This window comes from Echiichthys vipera (genome assembly GCF_963691815.1).
Source record: "Echiichthys vipera genome assembly, chromosome: 16".
NCBI classification, from domain to species: domain Eukaryota; kingdom Metazoa; phylum Chordata; class Actinopteri; order Perciformes; family Trachinidae; genus Echiichthys; species Echiichthys vipera.
Window position 1 is genome coordinate 17,921,766 of NC_139841.1, and position 19,428 is coordinate 17,941,193.

General features: G+C 39.9%; 2 protein-coding genes across 4 annotated transcripts in view; both read left to right on the plus strand.

The window, feature by feature from the left end:
- Positions 1-905: 905 nt before the first annotated feature.
- On the plus strand, positions 906-4,953 carry exosc2 (exosome component 2). 2 transcript variants are annotated; one of them, XM_083929671.1, is made up of 9 exons: positions 906-1,078; positions 1,867-1,968; positions 2,050-2,095; positions 2,234-2,323; positions 2,478-2,543; positions 2,636-2,704; positions 3,415-3,591; positions 3,826-3,954; positions 4,614-4,953. In XM_083929671.1, coding segments are annotated over exons 1-9 (762 nt in total). In that variant the 5' UTR covers positions 906-1,076; the 3' UTR covers positions 4,695-4,953. The 2 variants fall into 2 exon arrangements, with proteins under 2 accessions (XP_083785797.1, XP_083785796.1); XM_083929670.1 differs by lacking the exon at positions 906-1,078 and adding an exon at positions 1,179-1,416.
- Positions 4,954-7,099: 2,146 nt separating this feature from the next.
- abl1 (c-abl oncogene 1, non-receptor tyrosine kinase) overlaps positions 7,100-19,428 on the plus strand; it is a 31,729-nt gene continuing 19,400 nt past the window's right edge. For both annotated transcript variants that reach the window (XM_083930070.1, XM_083930071.1), the window contains exon 1: positions 7,100-7,430. In XM_083930070.1, the coding sequence (XP_083786196.1) occupies positions 7,304-7,430 (127 nt within the window). In that variant the 5' untranslated portion in view covers positions 7,100-7,303. The remainder of the gene's footprint in view (positions 7,431-19,428) is intronic.

Genomic DNA, 19,428 nt, shown 5'->3' on the forward strand with positions numbered 1-19,428 from the left:
AAAAGACAGGATGCTTTAAAAGGTGATGAGGTGTTTTGCCAAATTACATGCCCATTTACAACAACATGAAAATAGTAAGTAGAAAGAAAATCTGGATCATACTTACATTTCACATAATGAAAAATTGGGGGGTGAATTGTATTTAATGAATGCCATAACTTTAGCACTGAAGGTGACATTCTATAACTGAACTTTGTTAGGAAGTTTTAATCGCATCACACAAAACATTAAATTGGTGTGGCAAAATCAATGTGTTCTGGCTGAAATGATCAAAGAAATCTGTCCAAATTGTTGTTTGTTTTTCTGTTTCTTATGAATAAATAATGAATGATTAAAATGAATAAGAACCCTTTGAAGAATTGTTCTAATTTTTGCTCCTTCTCCGAACCACACAGCAATTATGGTACAGAGAGAAATTAGGTAACTGCTATGAGAATTAGTTGTATCATCATGCTGCAATAAGTATCAATATGCCACAATCTTAGGGACAGTGAATGAACACACACACACACACACACACACACACACACACACACACACAATATATATATATATATATATATATATATATATATATATATATATATATATATATATATATAATTAATATAAATCAATGTAAATGTTGTATACATGTGGACAAACTGTATTTTGGTGCTTTGGCAACAGTATTATTGAAACTTTCAGGCCAATAAAGCCCTTTTGAATTTAAATTAATTACTAGCATCTGTAGTACATATTTCAAAGCAGCAGGTGGCGGTAAATGCATCTTTAACTCCACTAGAAGACAGGTAGGTAGAGAAGACGAAGAAGCAGAAGAAGCAGAAGAAGCAGAAGAAGAAGAAGAAGCAGAAGAAGAAGAAGAAGAAGCAGAAGAAGAAGAAGAAGAAGAAGAAGAAGAAGAAGAAGAAGCAGCAGCAGCAGCAGCAGCAGCAGCAGCAGCAGCAGCAGCAGCAGCAGCAGCAGCAGCAGCAGCAGCAGCAGCAGCAGCAGCAGCAGCAGCAGCAGCAGCAGCAGCAGCAGCAGCAGCAGCAGCAGCAGTGTGTTCCTAGCAAGCTTCTCAAGCTGGTTCATTAATGTTAGTGATATAGGCCTACACTATTATCTATTATACTATTTGTACATGCTACTTAACGTATGAAGCTGTTTTGAAACTACTTGCAAAGTTCGCCTGAAAAGCATTCAGACTATACTTCGATAGGGGGCGCTGTAATACGTAAAGGTGTAGTTGTTCGCTAACTGCTCGAGAGAAGAAGGGAGAAGAAGAAGAAGAAGCAGCAGCAAAAGAAGAAGCATGGCTGCTGACATGAGATTACCAACTGTTCAAAAATCAGTGTCGCTGTCAGTTTCTGCTTTCGACCGAAAAGATCTAGTCGTCCCCGGCGATGTTATCACTTCAGACACCGGCTTCATGAGGTAACGCATAAGGTTGGGCGGCACTAGTGTTGTGATCGGCTGCTGTGTATCGTGGCTACATCATGTTGTCATGAAAGGAAATCAACTAAAAATGAGCTTGATGGTCTTAGCATAACTTGAGAAAACGTGCCATAAAGTAAATTTAATGTGGCCATCATCAGCAGGTAGCTGGTGAATCAGTAACAGCACTGACCGGTGTACACCCTCCCAGCTTTTCAAGCTGACATGCAGTATGTAATGTAAATTAGTGAACAAAATAGTAATTCAATCTTTTACAATTGTGTCTATGAACACTATGGAGGTCATAGTTAACCCAGCTTTTTCTTTCGCAGATTCCCTGCATTTTCCCAGCTTGGGATCAATAAAGTATTTCTATTCTGTTCTATATTCTGTTCTATTCCTGTGTGTCTTTATTTATCATTATCATTGCCATAAACTATTTATCCCCAGGGGTCATGGCACCTATGTTGATGACGACAAGCTGACGGCTTCAGTTGCTGGAGAGGTGCAGAGAGTAGATAAGCTGATCTGTGTCAGACCACTTAAAACCAGGTAAAGTATTACAATGAGACTTATAAACATTCAAGCATAAGTTACGTTATTATAGTTGTGTTGTATGTCTTTAAATTTCAGGTTCAATGGTGAGGTTGGAGACGTGGTGGTTGGCAGAATCACAGAGGTAAGGCACTGCCATCACATCTCTTCTGACACATGGCGTTTGGCATTTTAAATGCCTGCTAAAAATATATATTTTATAGCCATTTTGCTATAAAAAAAAAGACTTTATCAATATTTGTGTTTGTTTTTTTCAATGTAGGTTCAACAGAAACGATGGAAGGTGGAGACCAACTCCCGTCTGGATTCTGTCCTCTTGTTATCTTCTGTTAATCTGCCTGGAGGAGAGCTGGTGAGATGCTAGAAAACATGATTTGGAGAAGTGTTCTGTTTATGACACAGATGAACTAGAAGTATCCTTAAGGGTTGGGAAATGTGGATAGGGACGTTTGTTAAAGTTCAACTTTTATAATTGGTTAAAATCTTTATTTGACTTTCTCTTTCAGAGGAGACGATCGGCAGAAGATGAGCTCACCATGAGAGAATACCTTCAGGAGGGCGATCTCATCAGTGTAACTCACAGTTTGTTTAAATCTGTCATTGGCTGCTCCATCTTATTGTTCTCACTTATAATGTTCTTGTCACTCTTATCCTGTGTTTCTAGGCAGAGGTGCAGTCTGTCTTCTCAGATGGAGCCCTATCTCTGCACACTCGCAGTTTAAAGTACGGAAAAGTAAGTTATGCCAGTGTACACAGTGACGAGTGCAGAGTACAGCGGTGATGACACCCCAAAATAATGGTTTAGTTTGCTCTACGACTCACTGTTTGTGGTTCAGTCAGACACATCAGAATGTAAACAGAAGGCCAGGGCATTCTTGTGAGTGGACAGTGTCCTCACAGACGTGGAATAAAAATAAAAATATGTATATTTTGGGAATGTAACCACCTCTGTGTACCTCTCATTCATCATGTCATTTTTTCACTAGTCTAACAACTAAAACATAATTGAGGACACATGTATAGGAAACATCAAAATAAACATCACTATAAACAGGAAATGATTCACAGCGGGGAGTTGCACTCTTATTTGGCGATGATAGCGGATATTTGAATAAGTCATATCAGTGCCAGATGGGTGACCTTGCACATTTCATTGTTTGGATTGTGGTAAAATGAAATCATGCACGAGGCAGAGCAAATGTTAAATTAATTCAGGGAATAGTAAAAAGTATCAGAAGACCTATACATTTAAAGCAATGAAATTAATCATTCCTACACAGTATCCCACAGGCAGAATACCATGGCGATGTTACTCTTTGATATGTGCCATTACATTTTTGTATTACAAAGTGTAGTTTTTGTTACTAAAATTAAAATAATAGTAATATCTTTTTCTTCTTTCCTAACTTAACCTGCTATCCTGTCCTTTTCTTTAACCATCAGTTGGGTCAAGGGGTGCTGGTACAGCTTTCTCCTTCTCTGATCAAGAGGCAGAAAACACATTTCCACAACCTGCCATGTGGGGCGTCCATCATCCTCGGGAATAACGGCTTTGTGTGGTTGTATCCTACACCGGAACAACAGGAGGAGGAGGCTGGTGGCTTCTATACCAGCCTGGAGGTGAGAACAGAACAGTAGTCAGAACTGAATACACACTTCAGTTTAAAATAAGAAATGAACAGTTAACCTGATCTTGTTTAGAAGCCCTTACAGTACAGTATGTGAGTAATCTGCAAAGAGGAGGCGCTCAGTTTTTAAAATTAATTTTAATCTACTGCATCCAAATTGTATTTGGATTTTTCCATATATATGTTGAAGTTATTGTTTGTGCATCTCTTGTCTCTGTCCTTTCAGCCTGTCAGTCTGTCAGATCGAGAGGTGATTTCACGGTTGAGAAACTGCCTACTGGCCTTGGCTGCACACAAGGTCCTTTTGTATGACACCAGTGTTCTCTATTGCTATGAATCATCAGTTCAGCACCAGGTAGGAAGACAGTCACTTGTTTTAGTTTTCAACAGTATGTGATTGGTTTTCTTTTTTACTTGCACACGCTGTCTCTGATATGTAAATCAATGGCAATGAAAAAACACTTCTGTGATGTACTGTGCCATCTGGTGGCCATAGTTGAAACCTACAGCAACAATTGATTGCATTTCTCAACTTTGACTATGTTGTTTGAAATTGACGTGGAACAGACATGGTTGATTTCATTGCTCTTTTGGGCCGGGAAACGTATGACTTGATTGTGTCACATCAATATTAGGCTGCTATTACATCAGCATGCTAGCAGACATGCTATCACCACATACTTGTTAACACATCTATGTGGCATAAAACATGGACAATACTTAGTTATGGTGGATTGTGGACAATAGTTTGAAAGGTTTTTTGTCTTTCTAATAACCATAGCTAACCAAGCACCTGAGTAGTCTTCTCAGACACTGGAGTAGACATTATTTCTAAAGATCGTTTATATGGTTTGTCGAAAATATGTTTACCATTAATGCTAAGATAATGCATTCACAAATGTGAAACATAGACTGTATAATGAATTATACATTATAGACATTAAATATATAGACATTAAACGGTCTGTGATGTGATACTGATCAATAATTGTCCACTCTCTGCTTCCTCCGTAGGTCAAGGACATCTTGAAACCTGAAGTGATGGAGGAGATTGTAATGTTGACGCAACAGAAGCTGATAGAACAGGAAGGTTAAAGAGCTCAAATCATCGACTTGATCAAGCAGCTTTGTCAGAGACTGACCACCTATTCGAGGGACCGAACTAGCCTTTTTTCACACAGGCAGAACCCTTCCTGTGTGACAGTCTGTTGGACAGTTGAACAGCTCTATTTTTTCACGTAACACAACTGATGCTTATTGTTTGACTGTTTATGGAAAAGATGATTATTTTCTCTATATTCTGAAGCATTCAGAAATCACTAGATCAGCTGTTTTACACGTTACAGGGGTATATTGGAACACATTTGATAATGTGTGGTGTTATACAAAAACTGTTGTATGCAATACATTTTCTATAAATTTCGATACTTCTCAGAGTGGTGTATTTTGTTGAATGATGAAGAAACAGAAAGGAAAAACACATCTAAAATATTCACAAGGAGTTTTATTTAATGTATGTATCTAATATTTTCCCCTTAGCAATCACAGTAATCCCTTCTAGTCTCTGATAAAACCTTTGATAAAACACTATTTGCAAATTCTCACAAACATCATGTGACACAAACAATTATAGAACATTTCAACAATATATTTTTTAAAAGAACATATACATATAAGGCAGTCACTATTCCTTTCAATGAACATTAATATCTACTTTATTTGAATTGAAAGTTGGCTATATAATCACATTTTCTTATAACAAAATCCTCAAAAATAGATATTCATACAAATAAGACCAATGTGAAAATAATGCATATAAAAAAATAGCTAGAAAATACAACATAATAATATATATATATATATAATATAACAATATATATAAAATAAAAAATTAAGTATATATAACAAATGTTTTACTAGCCCACGCACGCACACGACGTCACACGTCGCCCCACCCACATATTTCTGTAAACCACCTTGCGTATGGAAGTATGGCGGCACCAGCGACACAACTACTTCTCGTACAAAGTTTATTGCTCAGAATTTCACGTGAGAGCGATGAATAAGTACGCCAACCAAGGGGACGGTAACGAAGAGCTCGGCGGCCGTAAACAGAGGGAAGGACTTGCAGAAAGAGTCGTCGGTCTCTGGCCGGCTGAGTTTCCTCGACTTCTCTTCACCTCCTTCTTGATTGAAGTGCCTTCAGTCCGGGTACCACAGGGGAAGAAGCTCCGCAAGACGGGAAGAGTGGACACGGAAGTTTGAAACCCACTGAATACTCTTTGGCTTTGGACAGGCCAGTTGCTAAGCATTCAGTTGGGTAACCAGAGATGTTTTTTGAGACATTTGAGTGCACTTTGTCCGACGTTTGTAAACCAGCGTGTTAACAGCAAGAACCAACTGTTGGGTGCTCGAGGTGCATTTAAGGGTCTGGCTCTGAACACCACCAGCTAACGTTGGTTAGCCTCCATGGCTAACTTTAACGTTAGCCTGAGGTCGCAAGCTAAACAACAATATACATGTTTCTATGTAAGTGTGAATTCATTTGTCTTTACTTCCACAAGTTTGTAACTACGGTGCAAGTTTAGGGTTATGGTGTAGAAGTCTGTCATTCTCACTTTAGTGCTTATTGCTGATGATTAAAAGTTTTTGACACTGCTGTTAAAATACAAGTTGCACAGGGACGATGGGTTTATGGATAACAATAATGATTGCCCTGCTGCAGATCAGTTATGTTTTAGTTTTACAGTTGTGTATGTCCTCGATGTCTAGATAGTTCCTTTTGTGTCGACACTACACACTAACACACCCTTTCCTGATAGTTGTGTGTAGCATGCAGTATCCTGATGTTTACCAATTTTGTTGTTGTATTTAAACTATGACTGGCACTAGAAAGGGGAAATTCAGAGATATACCAGAGAGAAATGAGGTTGTTTACAGGAGGAAGCACACTAATGTAGGTGTACTGACAGCATAGTTGAAGTAGGACAGTTAAAAGAGCATACTCTTAGTAACAAATTACACAGAACACAGGCCCAGAATACACACATATGCACAAACAGAACCCATACACATGCATTAATGGAGAGGTTTCAGAGTGAAGGGGTTGTCCATGGACAGGCACCCTGAGCAGTTGGGTGTTAGGTGCCTGGCTCAAGGGCAACTCAGCAGTGCCCGGGAGGCGAACTGGCATCTCTCCAGTTACCAGTCCAAACTCTGTACTTGGTGCATATAGGGACTTGAACTGGCAACCCTTCCGTTGCCTTCCAAGCCAAGTCACCACGGACTAAGATTCTCTCGCCCAGTTATGTGGCACAGAAATGTATCAGAAAAATTTGGTTGGATCCTTTGTATTATTTATTTCAACCATTTCAAAGATGTTCTAATGTAGCTTTCTGTTTTGAAACAAACTGACACTGATTCTTGATTGTTTTTTTCCTTCCTCTAGATTACTTTGAAATGCTTTTCTTTGACTTCTGAAGCACTCAGGATCCATTAATGCATGATAAACAGAGACATTCTGGAGTAATACGGATCTGCATAAGTGACCCGCATCACTCATACTCCAGAAGAAGACAGACTGAGCCAGGGAAAGGGGTTCCTATATTCTCCCGATCCCCTCCTTGCAGGGTGGCGAACTGTTGGACGGTGAGCAACTGAGTCCAGCTTGGAGAGTCCCGGCTGCGGCCTGGCACCCTGCCCTTATGGGGCAGCAGCCGGGGAAGTTTGTAGGGGACCAGAGGAGACCTAGTCTGCCAGCCTTCATCAAGGGTGGAAAGAGAGAGTCGTCGCGCCATGGGACCCAGCCCTGTAATGTTTTTGCTGTGCACGGTAAGAACAAATATTTCTGACAAAACGATTGTATTGACACTTGTCATTGACACCAAATGTGTTTGTCTAACTTTTATCAGTTTCTTCAGTGCTATACTTTTTTAAATGCAGGTTTAGCATTGCATGCATATGACCATCCACACGCCAAATATCAAACACCTCTCTGTCTTATGCTTCCCCTAGTCTTTCTGCGACATTACTTTTCATCAAAGTAAATAACATAATGTAAATGAGTAGACTGGTTTGAGCATTTTGACCGTATTATTCACAAAAGCAAGAATCGAAGATGCAGATGATGTTACTACAATACGTATTTAGAAATTGCAAAAGCTCCCAAAACCCCTCTTGACCCGTAGGTGACCCTGGAGATGACTAAAATGAATTTGCACTCTTGATTGGTCACTGATCTTTGTTGTGATCTTCTGTCTGTCATTTGACCAATAATAGTGTTTTTTTTTTTAAATGCTACAACTCATGACTTACTGCTGCTAGCAAGGTGGCCTTTAATTAAGGATATGTGCGGGAAACTCCAATGGCTATGTTGTTAAATAGACCCACTTGATATCTCTGGCGTAGTAAACTGATGAAAAATGAGTTATTCTCAACGTGATGGCGAAGTGGCAGACTCTGTAGTAGTGTTCTCTACTAGTACATCCACTGTCATGTTTAGAGCTGCAACGATTAGTCGATTAGTTGACAGCTGGTAAAAAATTGCCAACTATTTTGATAATTGATTGATCGCTTCTGTTTTTTTCTCTCCTATGAGCTCATCATTGAATTGTGGACATAACAAGACATCTTGTCATTAGTGAGAACCACTGATAAAGAGAGAACTTCAAATATCTGTTCCATTGACAGTGAGAGTAGACATTTACTTAGTATTTTATAATTTCCAATATTATACTGACAATTAAAACATTATTCTATAGATGTTACAGGAAAAGTGTTAAAAGCAATTCGTCCCTAACAAGAATTTTGGCATACTTTTCATCTGATAAGCTGATGAATATTTTTGTCAATACAACATTTAAAACACAGAACAGATGTTGGGACTTTGATATATTCCTTAGAGATAGTTTTTATTTTTTACATACAGGGTTGAGTTACTCACTGGTATTGATATCCTGCGTGTATATTAGCTTGGCCTATTGATCCTGTGGTTGGAGATTTCCCAGCCATCTGTTTGTTACACAGAAATGAACAACAGTAACTAGAGCTCTTAGAAATCTTTTGTATTTCTGACATTTACTTCTACTGTCAGATTAATCTGAATCCATTTACCAAACAAAAAAGTCTCAACACAGAGAGATTGAAGCATTGTAAATTAACCAATGTTACATTATGGCAACATTCTCCACCAGGAAGAAATGTATGGACTGCTCACAACTTGGTAAGATTGCAAAGTACTTTCTTCTAGACTTAAACAATTAATGGCTAACTTCCCATCACAGAGAGTCACAGCAGTCTTGTGGGGGAAAGTGCACTAAGGCTGTGGACTATGTGGCCCGATTATATGAACAGAGGATGGTACCGGGCACACAGTAAAAGATGAGTATGTCCCCGTCCTTACCAGCCTCACTAAGCTTGCATTGGCTGAGGAACAGATGGAGAGGAAGTCAGAAACAATAAAAAAAAAATGCTGCCACATCTCTGATTTTAAACAGGGAGGTTTTGAAATGTGGCAGAGCTCAACAGTGCCTCCTCCTGTGTTTGTACAGGACGGTGTGTAGTGTGTACAACAAAGTGCTATAAGATATTCTGGACGCTGGTGGCAGCCTACATTCAGGCTCGGTCCTAAATAGAGAATAGCTAAAACTGCCCATAATAAGCTGCCGGAGCCGAAGAGGCCGTCTTCAGAGTACTTTTTTGTCCAACCATCAGCCCAAAATGAAAAGATATCCTGTTTCCTATCATTTAAGACACGACAAAGCAGCAGATCATCACAATGGAGAAGCTGCTGAATTTCTAGTGAGAAATTCTTTGCACTAGCCTATATAGTGGGTTCATTATGAAAAGTACCATACAACTGATTGTTAGAGAGATGCCATCATGCATTGCACAAACAGGAAAAAAAGACAAGTGTAGATTGTTGCCAGATAAAAGGATACCTGAACTTATTAGTGAATGACACAGCTGTTGTAGTCACAGATACACCTAAAACATGGCCCTTCCTGAATGAGCTAATCCCACCCATGCTGCACTCATGGAGCCTTTTTGCCTCTGGGGAAGGCGAGCATACTGCTGGCATAGAGCCTCACCATGCTTTGCAAGGACCCAATATCCACTATATCACATTTCAAATAGATGCCTGGTTATGTTTCTTCTCAGAATTGTGTATCTTTTAATCCATGACCATATGAAGCAGTGTGTCTTGTTTCTTGGTTTACTTTTAGAGGATTTTGTTCTTTCTACGTCCCTTCAAATTACATTTTTAAAGTAAGCATGGCAGTGCACAGAAAGCAAACTTTTGTAGCTTCAATCATAAAACCAGCAGTGATATCATCAGTTACTTCATTTCTTGTTTTTATAGTCAATTGTTTATTATTTTGACTTATGAAAGTGCCTTCAGGGTGGTTTATTTTATTAATATATTGTTCAGAATAACACAATATAAGCAAGGTACAGGGAGGTTTGTACTCTAAATCAAATCAAACAAAAATCTAAAAAAAAAAAACTAAAGAATTTTCTTGTTTTTTTAACTCTCATCCAATGTAATGATGACTCAGTGGGGGGTTAGGACAATGGACCAATAACATCTTGAGCTGGATCATACATTTTTTTTGTCTTAAGACATCAGTGGAAAGTATTGGTGAGGTTGACAGAAAATGTATTCAATGCAGACCAAAATTAGATAAAAGTGCAGAAGTTCCAGTTCAGAAAAATGAATGCATCATTTGAGAGAGCTAAACTGCACGTTAAAAAAAAAAATATATATATATATATATATATCTTGCCATTGCCATGCATCCATTTAACTGATAAGTTTACCAAATGTGTCTGCAGGGCTGTGAATGCCTCGGCAGGAATACTTTCCACTGACTCTTAAGTCTTGCATAACACAGAGGGGGACAGGACAGGGAAGGTCAGAAAAACAGAATGAGAGCCTTTGCCGGTAAATGGATCGAATTTGGCAAAGGGTCAGTGACAGGGGGTGTGCTTGTTTTCCCTTTCTGCCCCTTTCCTCCTGTGATGAGCAGGTTAGACTATGAAAGGGGATGTGAGTCATAGTGCAAGAGGAGGGCAATATCAACACATGATTTTACATCTTTTTTTCTTTTCATACTGGTGAGCACCAGCCAGTTAACACTAGGCATGCCAGCGCCATGCTGCTTCTCAGCGGGCGGGTTCAAACCTCTGCATGCAGCTGCCTGTGAGAGAGACTGAGGCAGTGAAGGGCAAGCAAAGACCTGTCTCTGCTCTTGGCACCTCTGTGTACTGTACAGTGGGGAGGTATGATCTCACTGGCTAGCTAGCACAGATCATAAGGATTGCGCAGGGTAGTACATTTCTTGGACCATAACACACATCCTGTATTTCCAGCATTTCGTTTTCATTCTGTGTAGCTCAGATAACTGAGCATCTCCTTATTACCATGGACCTGGATGATTCATGGACTAGATTACAAGCTGCAGTTGGTTACCAGGCCTGTTTTAAGAAACAGGTCTGAGCACAGCAGAAGAGTGTACTTGATCACTTCTTTCTAGGGTTCTCTTCTGTTATGTATATTGTTTATCCGTAGATACAAAAATAGATCCTGGATTGATTATATGTGTGTCTGGCAGTGGTCATTTCTTATGTAAAAAACTTAACATCAGGTTTACAATTTAATAGTAGAAAGCACACGGATATAGTAATAATGAACGGCTGAGACTTGTCCTTACCACACCAGTACCATTTTGGGTGTGAAATTCCGAAAGTAATTTAACTTAAATAGAAAAACAACATAGATGGTGTAATCATCATAGTATGATTTTATTATGATCAGCATAAGCTTTTCATTAGTCAGAGATTGTTCTAGTTATAACACTAAGTATAGTAAAATCAAGTTCCTTTTTAAATTTGCGCATCCCTTAATTTTAGTATGCAGGAAGGGGAATTGTTGTGTAAAAGTATTCAACAAAAGAACGAGGCCTTTTATTTGTTTTCCTGCCATTCCCTGAAAAGAGCTGACTGAGGAAAGAGGAAAGCAGGTGGGACTTGTAGGTTGGAGGGTTCAAAGGAAAGAGGATCACAACATTATTGTGTGATTTTGAGGTAACTTAAGCCGTTTTCACATATGAACCCTGAACAATGTCAGGAGAATTAGATCTGGAGCTAGTCCAGAATTTCCCTTTCACACATGCAGCACACAACCGGAGATTCTCAGTGTCACTTACTTGAAATACTGTGAGATTTAGGCGAGGGGATCGGGCGGTTCTGGGTAGCATGGCAGGGGGGAGTACCTGACAAGGCAAACAACAGAGTCCATTGGCGTTCTTTGAATTTGTCAGATGATTTTGGTGTCAGTCCTTACTGACAGAATCTTGTCGTCTCTCCAGTTAGACATTGTCATTCCCGTCTTTGTGTAAATCACCGTTCTTCTTCACTGTCAGGGGTTTGTCTTGTCCTGCTGTTTGCTGCAGGAATTATATAAACGTCATCAACAAGCCCGTCGTTCCGTGGGTTAATACACCGGAATATGAGTGGCTGTATTCACACATGAGCCCACTATGAGATTACCCAGTCTTTGAAGCAGGGAGCTGGCAAGGTAAACACTGTTTGATGCCCGTTCTGTCTGACTCAGACATGTGTTCTCACATACAGCCCCACCGGGTAATGTCAATATAATTTCAGGTTTGCATGGTCTGTGTGAAAAGGGCTTTAGTCATTACTGTGCCCACATTTGACGATTAAAGGGAAATCTGCCCCTGGTGGTTACATTTATTTATAGAGTTAATGTGTTTTAATAGGATACATTGCAATTGTGACCTAGATAGCATTTTCATTGAAAAATATTACTCAATTAATATCATGTGTTCTCATTAAGCATTCTTGTATAGAATATTCACCTAATGTATAATTTCCCATAATGATAAGAACATAGTATAACAGGAGCTAGGGAGTGTGGTCGTTGGCACACATGTTCACAAAATAGTCTGTTTTTACACGTCCTTACTATATATAGCCTGTTTTCTCTGGGTGCAACAACAACTTTGGACCATTTTTCAATAGGCAACCCCCGCCACCAGGTTTCCCCCATTCCCTTCGGCCCGCGGCTTTCAGTCTCAGAAGCGCAGAGTCAACGCTGATTTGCCTCTCTTCTGGAGAGCCCAATTTTATCAGAGGGCCCCAAAATTTGTCCACAAGTGGAAAATCGGGGCTAAAGTCATTTAGTGTGAACTAGGCATTAGCTAAAGACACTGATTCGTATGTGTGATTAGTTCATGATGGGACACAGAAGAAACTTTTTTTAGGGCTGAAGAGGGACAGGAATGGGTTGAGAGAGGGGATGATATTCAACAAAAAGCCACAAAGGTGCCAGCCTAAATGGGCCACATGCTCTTACAGGTGAGCTAGAGGCCATCCACACTTTTTTTCTTTTTACTTATTCGCTGGTGAGTACCTTTCATTGAAATGAACTGGCGGCCATGTTTGAATTCATCCGTGGATAGATCAAGAGTTGCAGAACACAAGGCAAACCTCAACCCACTTGCATATAATAAAGATGAGCTGCATCTTTTATCATGCCATCCCTGTTTTATGGAAGACCACATCATAAGCTTTGATCATGGTTGCATATCGGCTGTCACAGGTATCTTAAATGTATGGGAATTTGACATACAAGGAGTGCATTCATTAAACCATATCGCTCCTAAGTAAATGCATTCCTGACCAGTTTCAGTTATGCAATTTTTAATGCAAACTACGCAACAAGGTTTGGAACTGTCAATACATTATATCATTACTGGTTTGCAAGAGAGAAGTTAGTTTTCTGTTTATTCAATTACTTTTTTCATGAAAATTTGCCTTCATATGAAGCATAACCTATTAGCTGTAAATCCCCCTAAAACTACTGGACTACTGGAAAACAACAACAGCTGGAAACAGTGTAAGGGTTTTACAGACTGCGGTTTTGGCATGTGATTGGCTACTGATTGCCCTCATTGTCTCAAATGTTTACTACAGCCAACTTTCATCTGCAGACAACAAAAAGAGAACAGTGCCAATTTATGGTCATCAGCCAGACGAGTTGGGTTACAGAAAATTTAGGGACCTCTGGCTCATTGCTTGTTGCTTGGATAGGTTTCAATAGGCTACAACAGGACTTTTCTTCTTACCCATAAGCGTCACCCCACAATGTTACCCTGTTTGATGCCTGGAGGCTAGACTGGCAAAGCTTCAAGTATATCCACGCACACTATAATGTGGGGATGAAGGAAGATGACATGTCCATTGCTTGTTCATTGTTTTTATTTGCTCATTTCTATTCAGGGTCATCGGGTGCTCGAGCAGTGTGTACAAGGCAGAAAACAGTAAAAACAGGACACCGGTTAGCAATCTGTCCACTGGCAACTAAATAACAAACCGTTTGACTTGCATGTCTGTGGAGCACATAAAAGGGAATACTGTAAAATATGTGAACATGGGTGCGTCCTGGTGGGGTTAAGGCGCGATCCATGCCCCACTTTCCCAGTTCAAGGCCGATCCTTGTTGCACGTTATCCCCCTCACTCTCATTTTCTGTCATCTCTCTATTTTTTTCTGTCTAATAAAAACACTTACTTAGCTAGCAAAAATTTCGGAGGTAGTGTGTACCAGCAAAATATAAATATCTTTATTTGAAGCCAGATGTCATGTTAACGTCTAGCTTATCTGTGGCAGGCAAATGTTTCTTGCTCCACTACAAATGTTTTGTTAATAATCTTAGGTGCTCATTAGGAGGGTTTCATTTTTAAGTGATGGTGGTTAATGTAGTTTAAAAGATGTATTTTGGGCCGAGGTTAGACAGTCTAACACCTTCTCTCATGTAGCCTTTCAGTGACATCATTTGATTTCTGTGTGTTTTTCCTGCAGCAGCTGCGTTCAGCGGTTATGCAGTAAGTGAATCCATTTCTTTTTTAGTCTGTCTGGCTCTTTCTTGGCTGGAACTCGAGGAATCTATACAGTCTATACACCAAATCTCCTCCCATGATCCCTGTGGATTCTAAAGACGGGAGGAGGGGGGGTCTATATATGTGTGCGTGTGTGTGTGCACACCCAAGTACAAAGCCCACGCAGCAGGCGCCTCATAGTAATGCTCATTTAGGCCAGCTGTTGGGCCCCTGGTGGCTTGTCCTTCGCCATGACTGGCCATGTCGCCAGACTAATGTGTATACACACATGCACACACAAACACATAAACACATAAGGACCCTGTGAAGTAACAACTTCTCCCTTATCTAATCTGTTTACGTAACCTAGTGATTTAATGGTTTTTACATTTTGACAAAATTGCCTGCAAAAGTTATTTTGTTAATGTGTGTCAGAAAGGCTGTGTGTGAGAGACACATTTGTCCCTTGCCAGATGACACCTTGCTGATTAGTAAATGTTTTCCCCTCTCATCAAGTTTTGACCACCTGGAAAGGAGTCCACTTTATTACCACCCTAGCAGATGACTAGTCAGAACAGCTGTGTTTATAAATCAAGGTAGTCTATGCTCTTGTCTATGTCTAAGTTCCCTCTTTTAACTCTTGTATTCAAGATCCACATTGACCTCAGTTCAGGACACTTAAGGCAGTCGTGCTGGTGCAAAAAGTCAGAATAAAGCATGATAAATATGCAGTATTTTTTTAAAATATCTTGTCCAAATCTGAAATGGTACAAGTCTGAGTGATAAAGTCAATGTAGGAAATGCACATATGACCACACATTTCCCACAGAAAACCACAACGAGATTAATCTATTGTGCTCGTCTAATTATAGTTTTGTCTGCATAGGAGTGGTTTACAGTGAGGAGGAACACATCTATTGGTTTAAGACCTGTGCTAATGACATTTCAGATATTTTTAAGCTAGCAGTCTGAGATTAGTTAAAAGGTAAAACATTAACAGTATTTCTGTTTATAGAACATTGTAGGATGGGACTAGAATGGAAAGATGCTCTACATAAAATGTGTGTATTACTTTCTCTCTATGGCAGTAGTTTACATTGATAAGAAATAATTCTGGTTCCTGCTATTAATAAGCATTGTTCACAGCAGACATTTTGAATCGCCATGGTCATTAAGGCACAGGATTTACTGACGTTGATGGTTTTGCTTTATCCAAATGTCCGAGTTAGCCAGGACACTGATAGTGAGCCAGCATGAACAGTACCTTGAAACTGAAGTGGCTTAATGGAATTCAGCCAATGTTAATTATTATTTTCACATGTGCTTTTCCTACTGTGACATGTCAAAATGCATTCATGAAAAGCCCTGTTGTATAAGTAACTTATCGCATCAGTATTACCATATCAATAGATTCCTGGCCTACAGCCTGTTCATCCTCAGCCTCTTGAACTGTTTTCACCTCTCTATTTTCAAATGAATCACAATGTATGTGATCTGTTGCACCAGAGATTGTGTTGAGTAATATTGCCTTTTTTACACAGAGAAAAAGAGAGAGAGAGAGTTGAACACAGGGCAAGCCACAGCAGTGGAGTGAAGAATGTGACCTCTTGTGCATTCCTCCCTCAAATAACTGGTGCAATCCCCTTCCCTTCCCTCCCTCCCTCCCTCCCTCCTTTCTTCTCTTTTTCTCCCTTCCTCTTTTTGTTCCTCTTCTATCCTGTTTGTCATTGTCTCTCTCTGTTTCTTCGTCTTGATCTCTTTCTCAGGTTTTATTTTATGTGTGTGTACATTTCATAGAACAGACTTATAGACACAGAACAATTGCAAAAACAAACAGGCTAAACTAATGAAAATCAATTTTGAGCACACAAAAATGTACAGTATTCAACAGTAAACGGAACAGAAGGGTGCATTCAGAGTGTAGAAGTCGAGAGTATTTGTGTATTTTATTTATGCAATATGGGTGTGTGTTATACCTTTTTTAATAGTTAACTACAATCTCAACACTTTTTTCCTGTCATGTAAGACAATGTCATGCTGCTTTATATATTTTATGTTTGACTAATATTTAGTCCATACAATTTTAAAACCATACCTGACATAGTTCTTTTCTGGTTTGTTTATATATTACATTTAAACTAGAACATTTAGACACATTTATAATGAATTCCATTGCGGAAAAAACATGTAACTGCTAAAACTGAGAAATGATCTTTTACTTAATATAAAGTTAATTTGAAGGGGGAAAAAAATCCCAAATGCAAACAAGGAAGAAAAACTCACAAAGACACAAACAAAAGCGTGAACCAAAGCTTTTTTTTACCAATATCCATAAGGTACACAGTGTTTTGCACAGAACAATTGAAAGTGTAAGCATGTCGGTTTAGGACAAACAATCCCGTTGAGTCATTGACTCTCTCCCTGGTTTTTAGATTCACATCAGTGTCTGCAACAGTGCATGTTATGAAATCTGGGATAGCTCAGTTTCGAACACACTCGTATCAGTTGAAAATTTAGATGTACTGATACATTGGTTGAAATTTGTTTAGCTTGCTTTTAATGTTTATCGTGCGGGCATTCATCATCAGTAAGGCCACCAGGATACAACACTCACGTGCATACCGAGAACCTCCAAGTTGGGTTAGGAATGCAGATCGGCAGCTTTTCGCCACCCGGGTCCATGCATACACACACACACACACACACACACACACATACAGAAAAAACACCCCCTGTTCCCCTCTCTCCATGCCCGAGCAGGCAGCCCCAGCTCCAGACGCAGCTGTTGTTTTCTCTACAGACAACCTGCTACCTAAGATGCCAACTCTGTCTTTTTGTAAAGTTTCAGCCATTTATGGGCCCTCTTGGTCAGTGAGACTCCCCATACAGATTACAGAGGGCATGATTTGACACAAGCCTTTTAGATGAAGTTGATTGTCACCAAAAAATGATCGCCGTTGAGCAGGAATGAACAAAATCCTATCCACTTAGGCTTCGTCGGGCCAGTCACATTATTGTCTGGTTTTGTTTTTTTACCCCCCTCACCAGTACAGTCCATACAGTACTGGTATGCTGTCCTGTCCCTTTGTGTTGTGTTAAGCTCCTCTTCATAGCGCTATAAGAGGAGGCCTGCTTTGCTTACTGCATCTGGATCCACTTAGACACAAAGAAGAACGAAAGGAGCTCCACTGCTGCAGCATGAGAGCCTCATAGCCAGAATCCCTCTTTATGTATCTGTTTCAGTGGGCATACAGACAAATGGGGTCTTTCCCTTAGGCATCTAGATAGCATCTCAAAAACATTTAAGGTTGATAGTTTGTAAAAACAGGCTCTGTGCCCTGCTTACTATGTCTGTCTGCTCTTATTAAGGTCTTGTCTTTCTATGCTGTTGAATTGATGAATATACCCAAAGCAAAAACCTTATTACTAGCTTTCTCTTTAGATCGCTGTAGAATTGCAAATCTCCTACTCATATGTACACACGCACCCTTTTCTGCTTTCTCTCCCCCACCTAAAATAGTTTGGCTTTCCTTGTCTGCACACTCATAAAACAATGGAATATAAAAAAGTTATGCTTTCTTCCAGCACTGTCAAATTGATTAGTTTAGCTAAATTATGAAAATGACTGGATTAGCACACACACACACACACACACACACACACACACACACACACACACACACACACACACACAAGCATTGCTATTTCTTAGTAGAACTAATTTGTCTGGGATCTCTTAATTTCCACAGACCTTTTCAACACGATGATTAGCACAGCATTTAATCCCTGACAAGTGATTAATAGTTGTATTTGCCTTTGACCTGGCTTTCTGTTTGCTCAAAGTATGAAATTTTAACTCTGGGCCTGCATGCCTACATTGTTATTCTCCGCAGGTTTGCATATTTTTGGCAATACATAGTTTTGTTTGGGCTTACAGCTATATCGTGTGGAGAAATGACCAAAGGTTCTGCTTAGTCAACTGGTTTGTGTTGCCCTAGTTTGTGTCAGTCATCATGATAAAATGGTTCCTCTAGTCCCGTTTCAATAGGTCGGTTGGGTTTAACTTCCTCTGTCTCAACGCTGTGTGCTCGCAGGTCTACAAGGCCCGCCTGTATTAAAGATTGTTGTAAAGCTAAGCTGGTCACGTGAAATGAGAGGGATTTGACTAGAGAGAGTTTGTGCGTGAGCTGATACACAAGAGCATGCACGTAACGTGGGATTTCATCATTAAATGTGTTTAATGACCTCTGGGTCAGTTTCACTGTTTCCATGTAAAATACAGTGGGGGGGGTTTCTAACAAGCCCAGTGAGAATCAACATAAAAAATGTTGTTTGCCTTTTTTTCACTGTGCCTGTGGTGATCTCTGCGCACCAGAAGCTGTAGAAAGTATTTTAATTTGCTTGCGAGATTGCGTTCTGTATGTTCAGTTTCACTGTTGTCCCCTTGATAAGTTATTACCACCTCAGGCTCATGCTAGAACCCTTAACCTTGAACCAGAGCAGCCACCGTTTTGTTCTGAAGTGTCCACTTTCCCTGTGGATAATACTAAGTGGAGAATTATGTGGAACTCTGAACCCCTTAACCTCATGCACTCGTCTGCACGCCTCAGACACTCTGGCTGCATTCTCCAGAGAGCCCTGAGTAAACAGCCACATGCGTGTACACCTATACTCTCACACACACATGTGCGCACACACGCACAAACACACGCACATGCACACGCACACGCACAAACACGCACACATAAATCCATACAACACATTGTATTTCTGATATTTAAGTCACTTGGATGTTAGACATTTCTATGACTGCTTGGTCAGACAGTGCAGTGAATGACGAGCCATGTGCAATGCATAATTACTATTAGGACCCTACACGGCTTTGTCTCTCCCCCTGTCTCCCACCCGCAACCTCCTCTGTAATTAGAA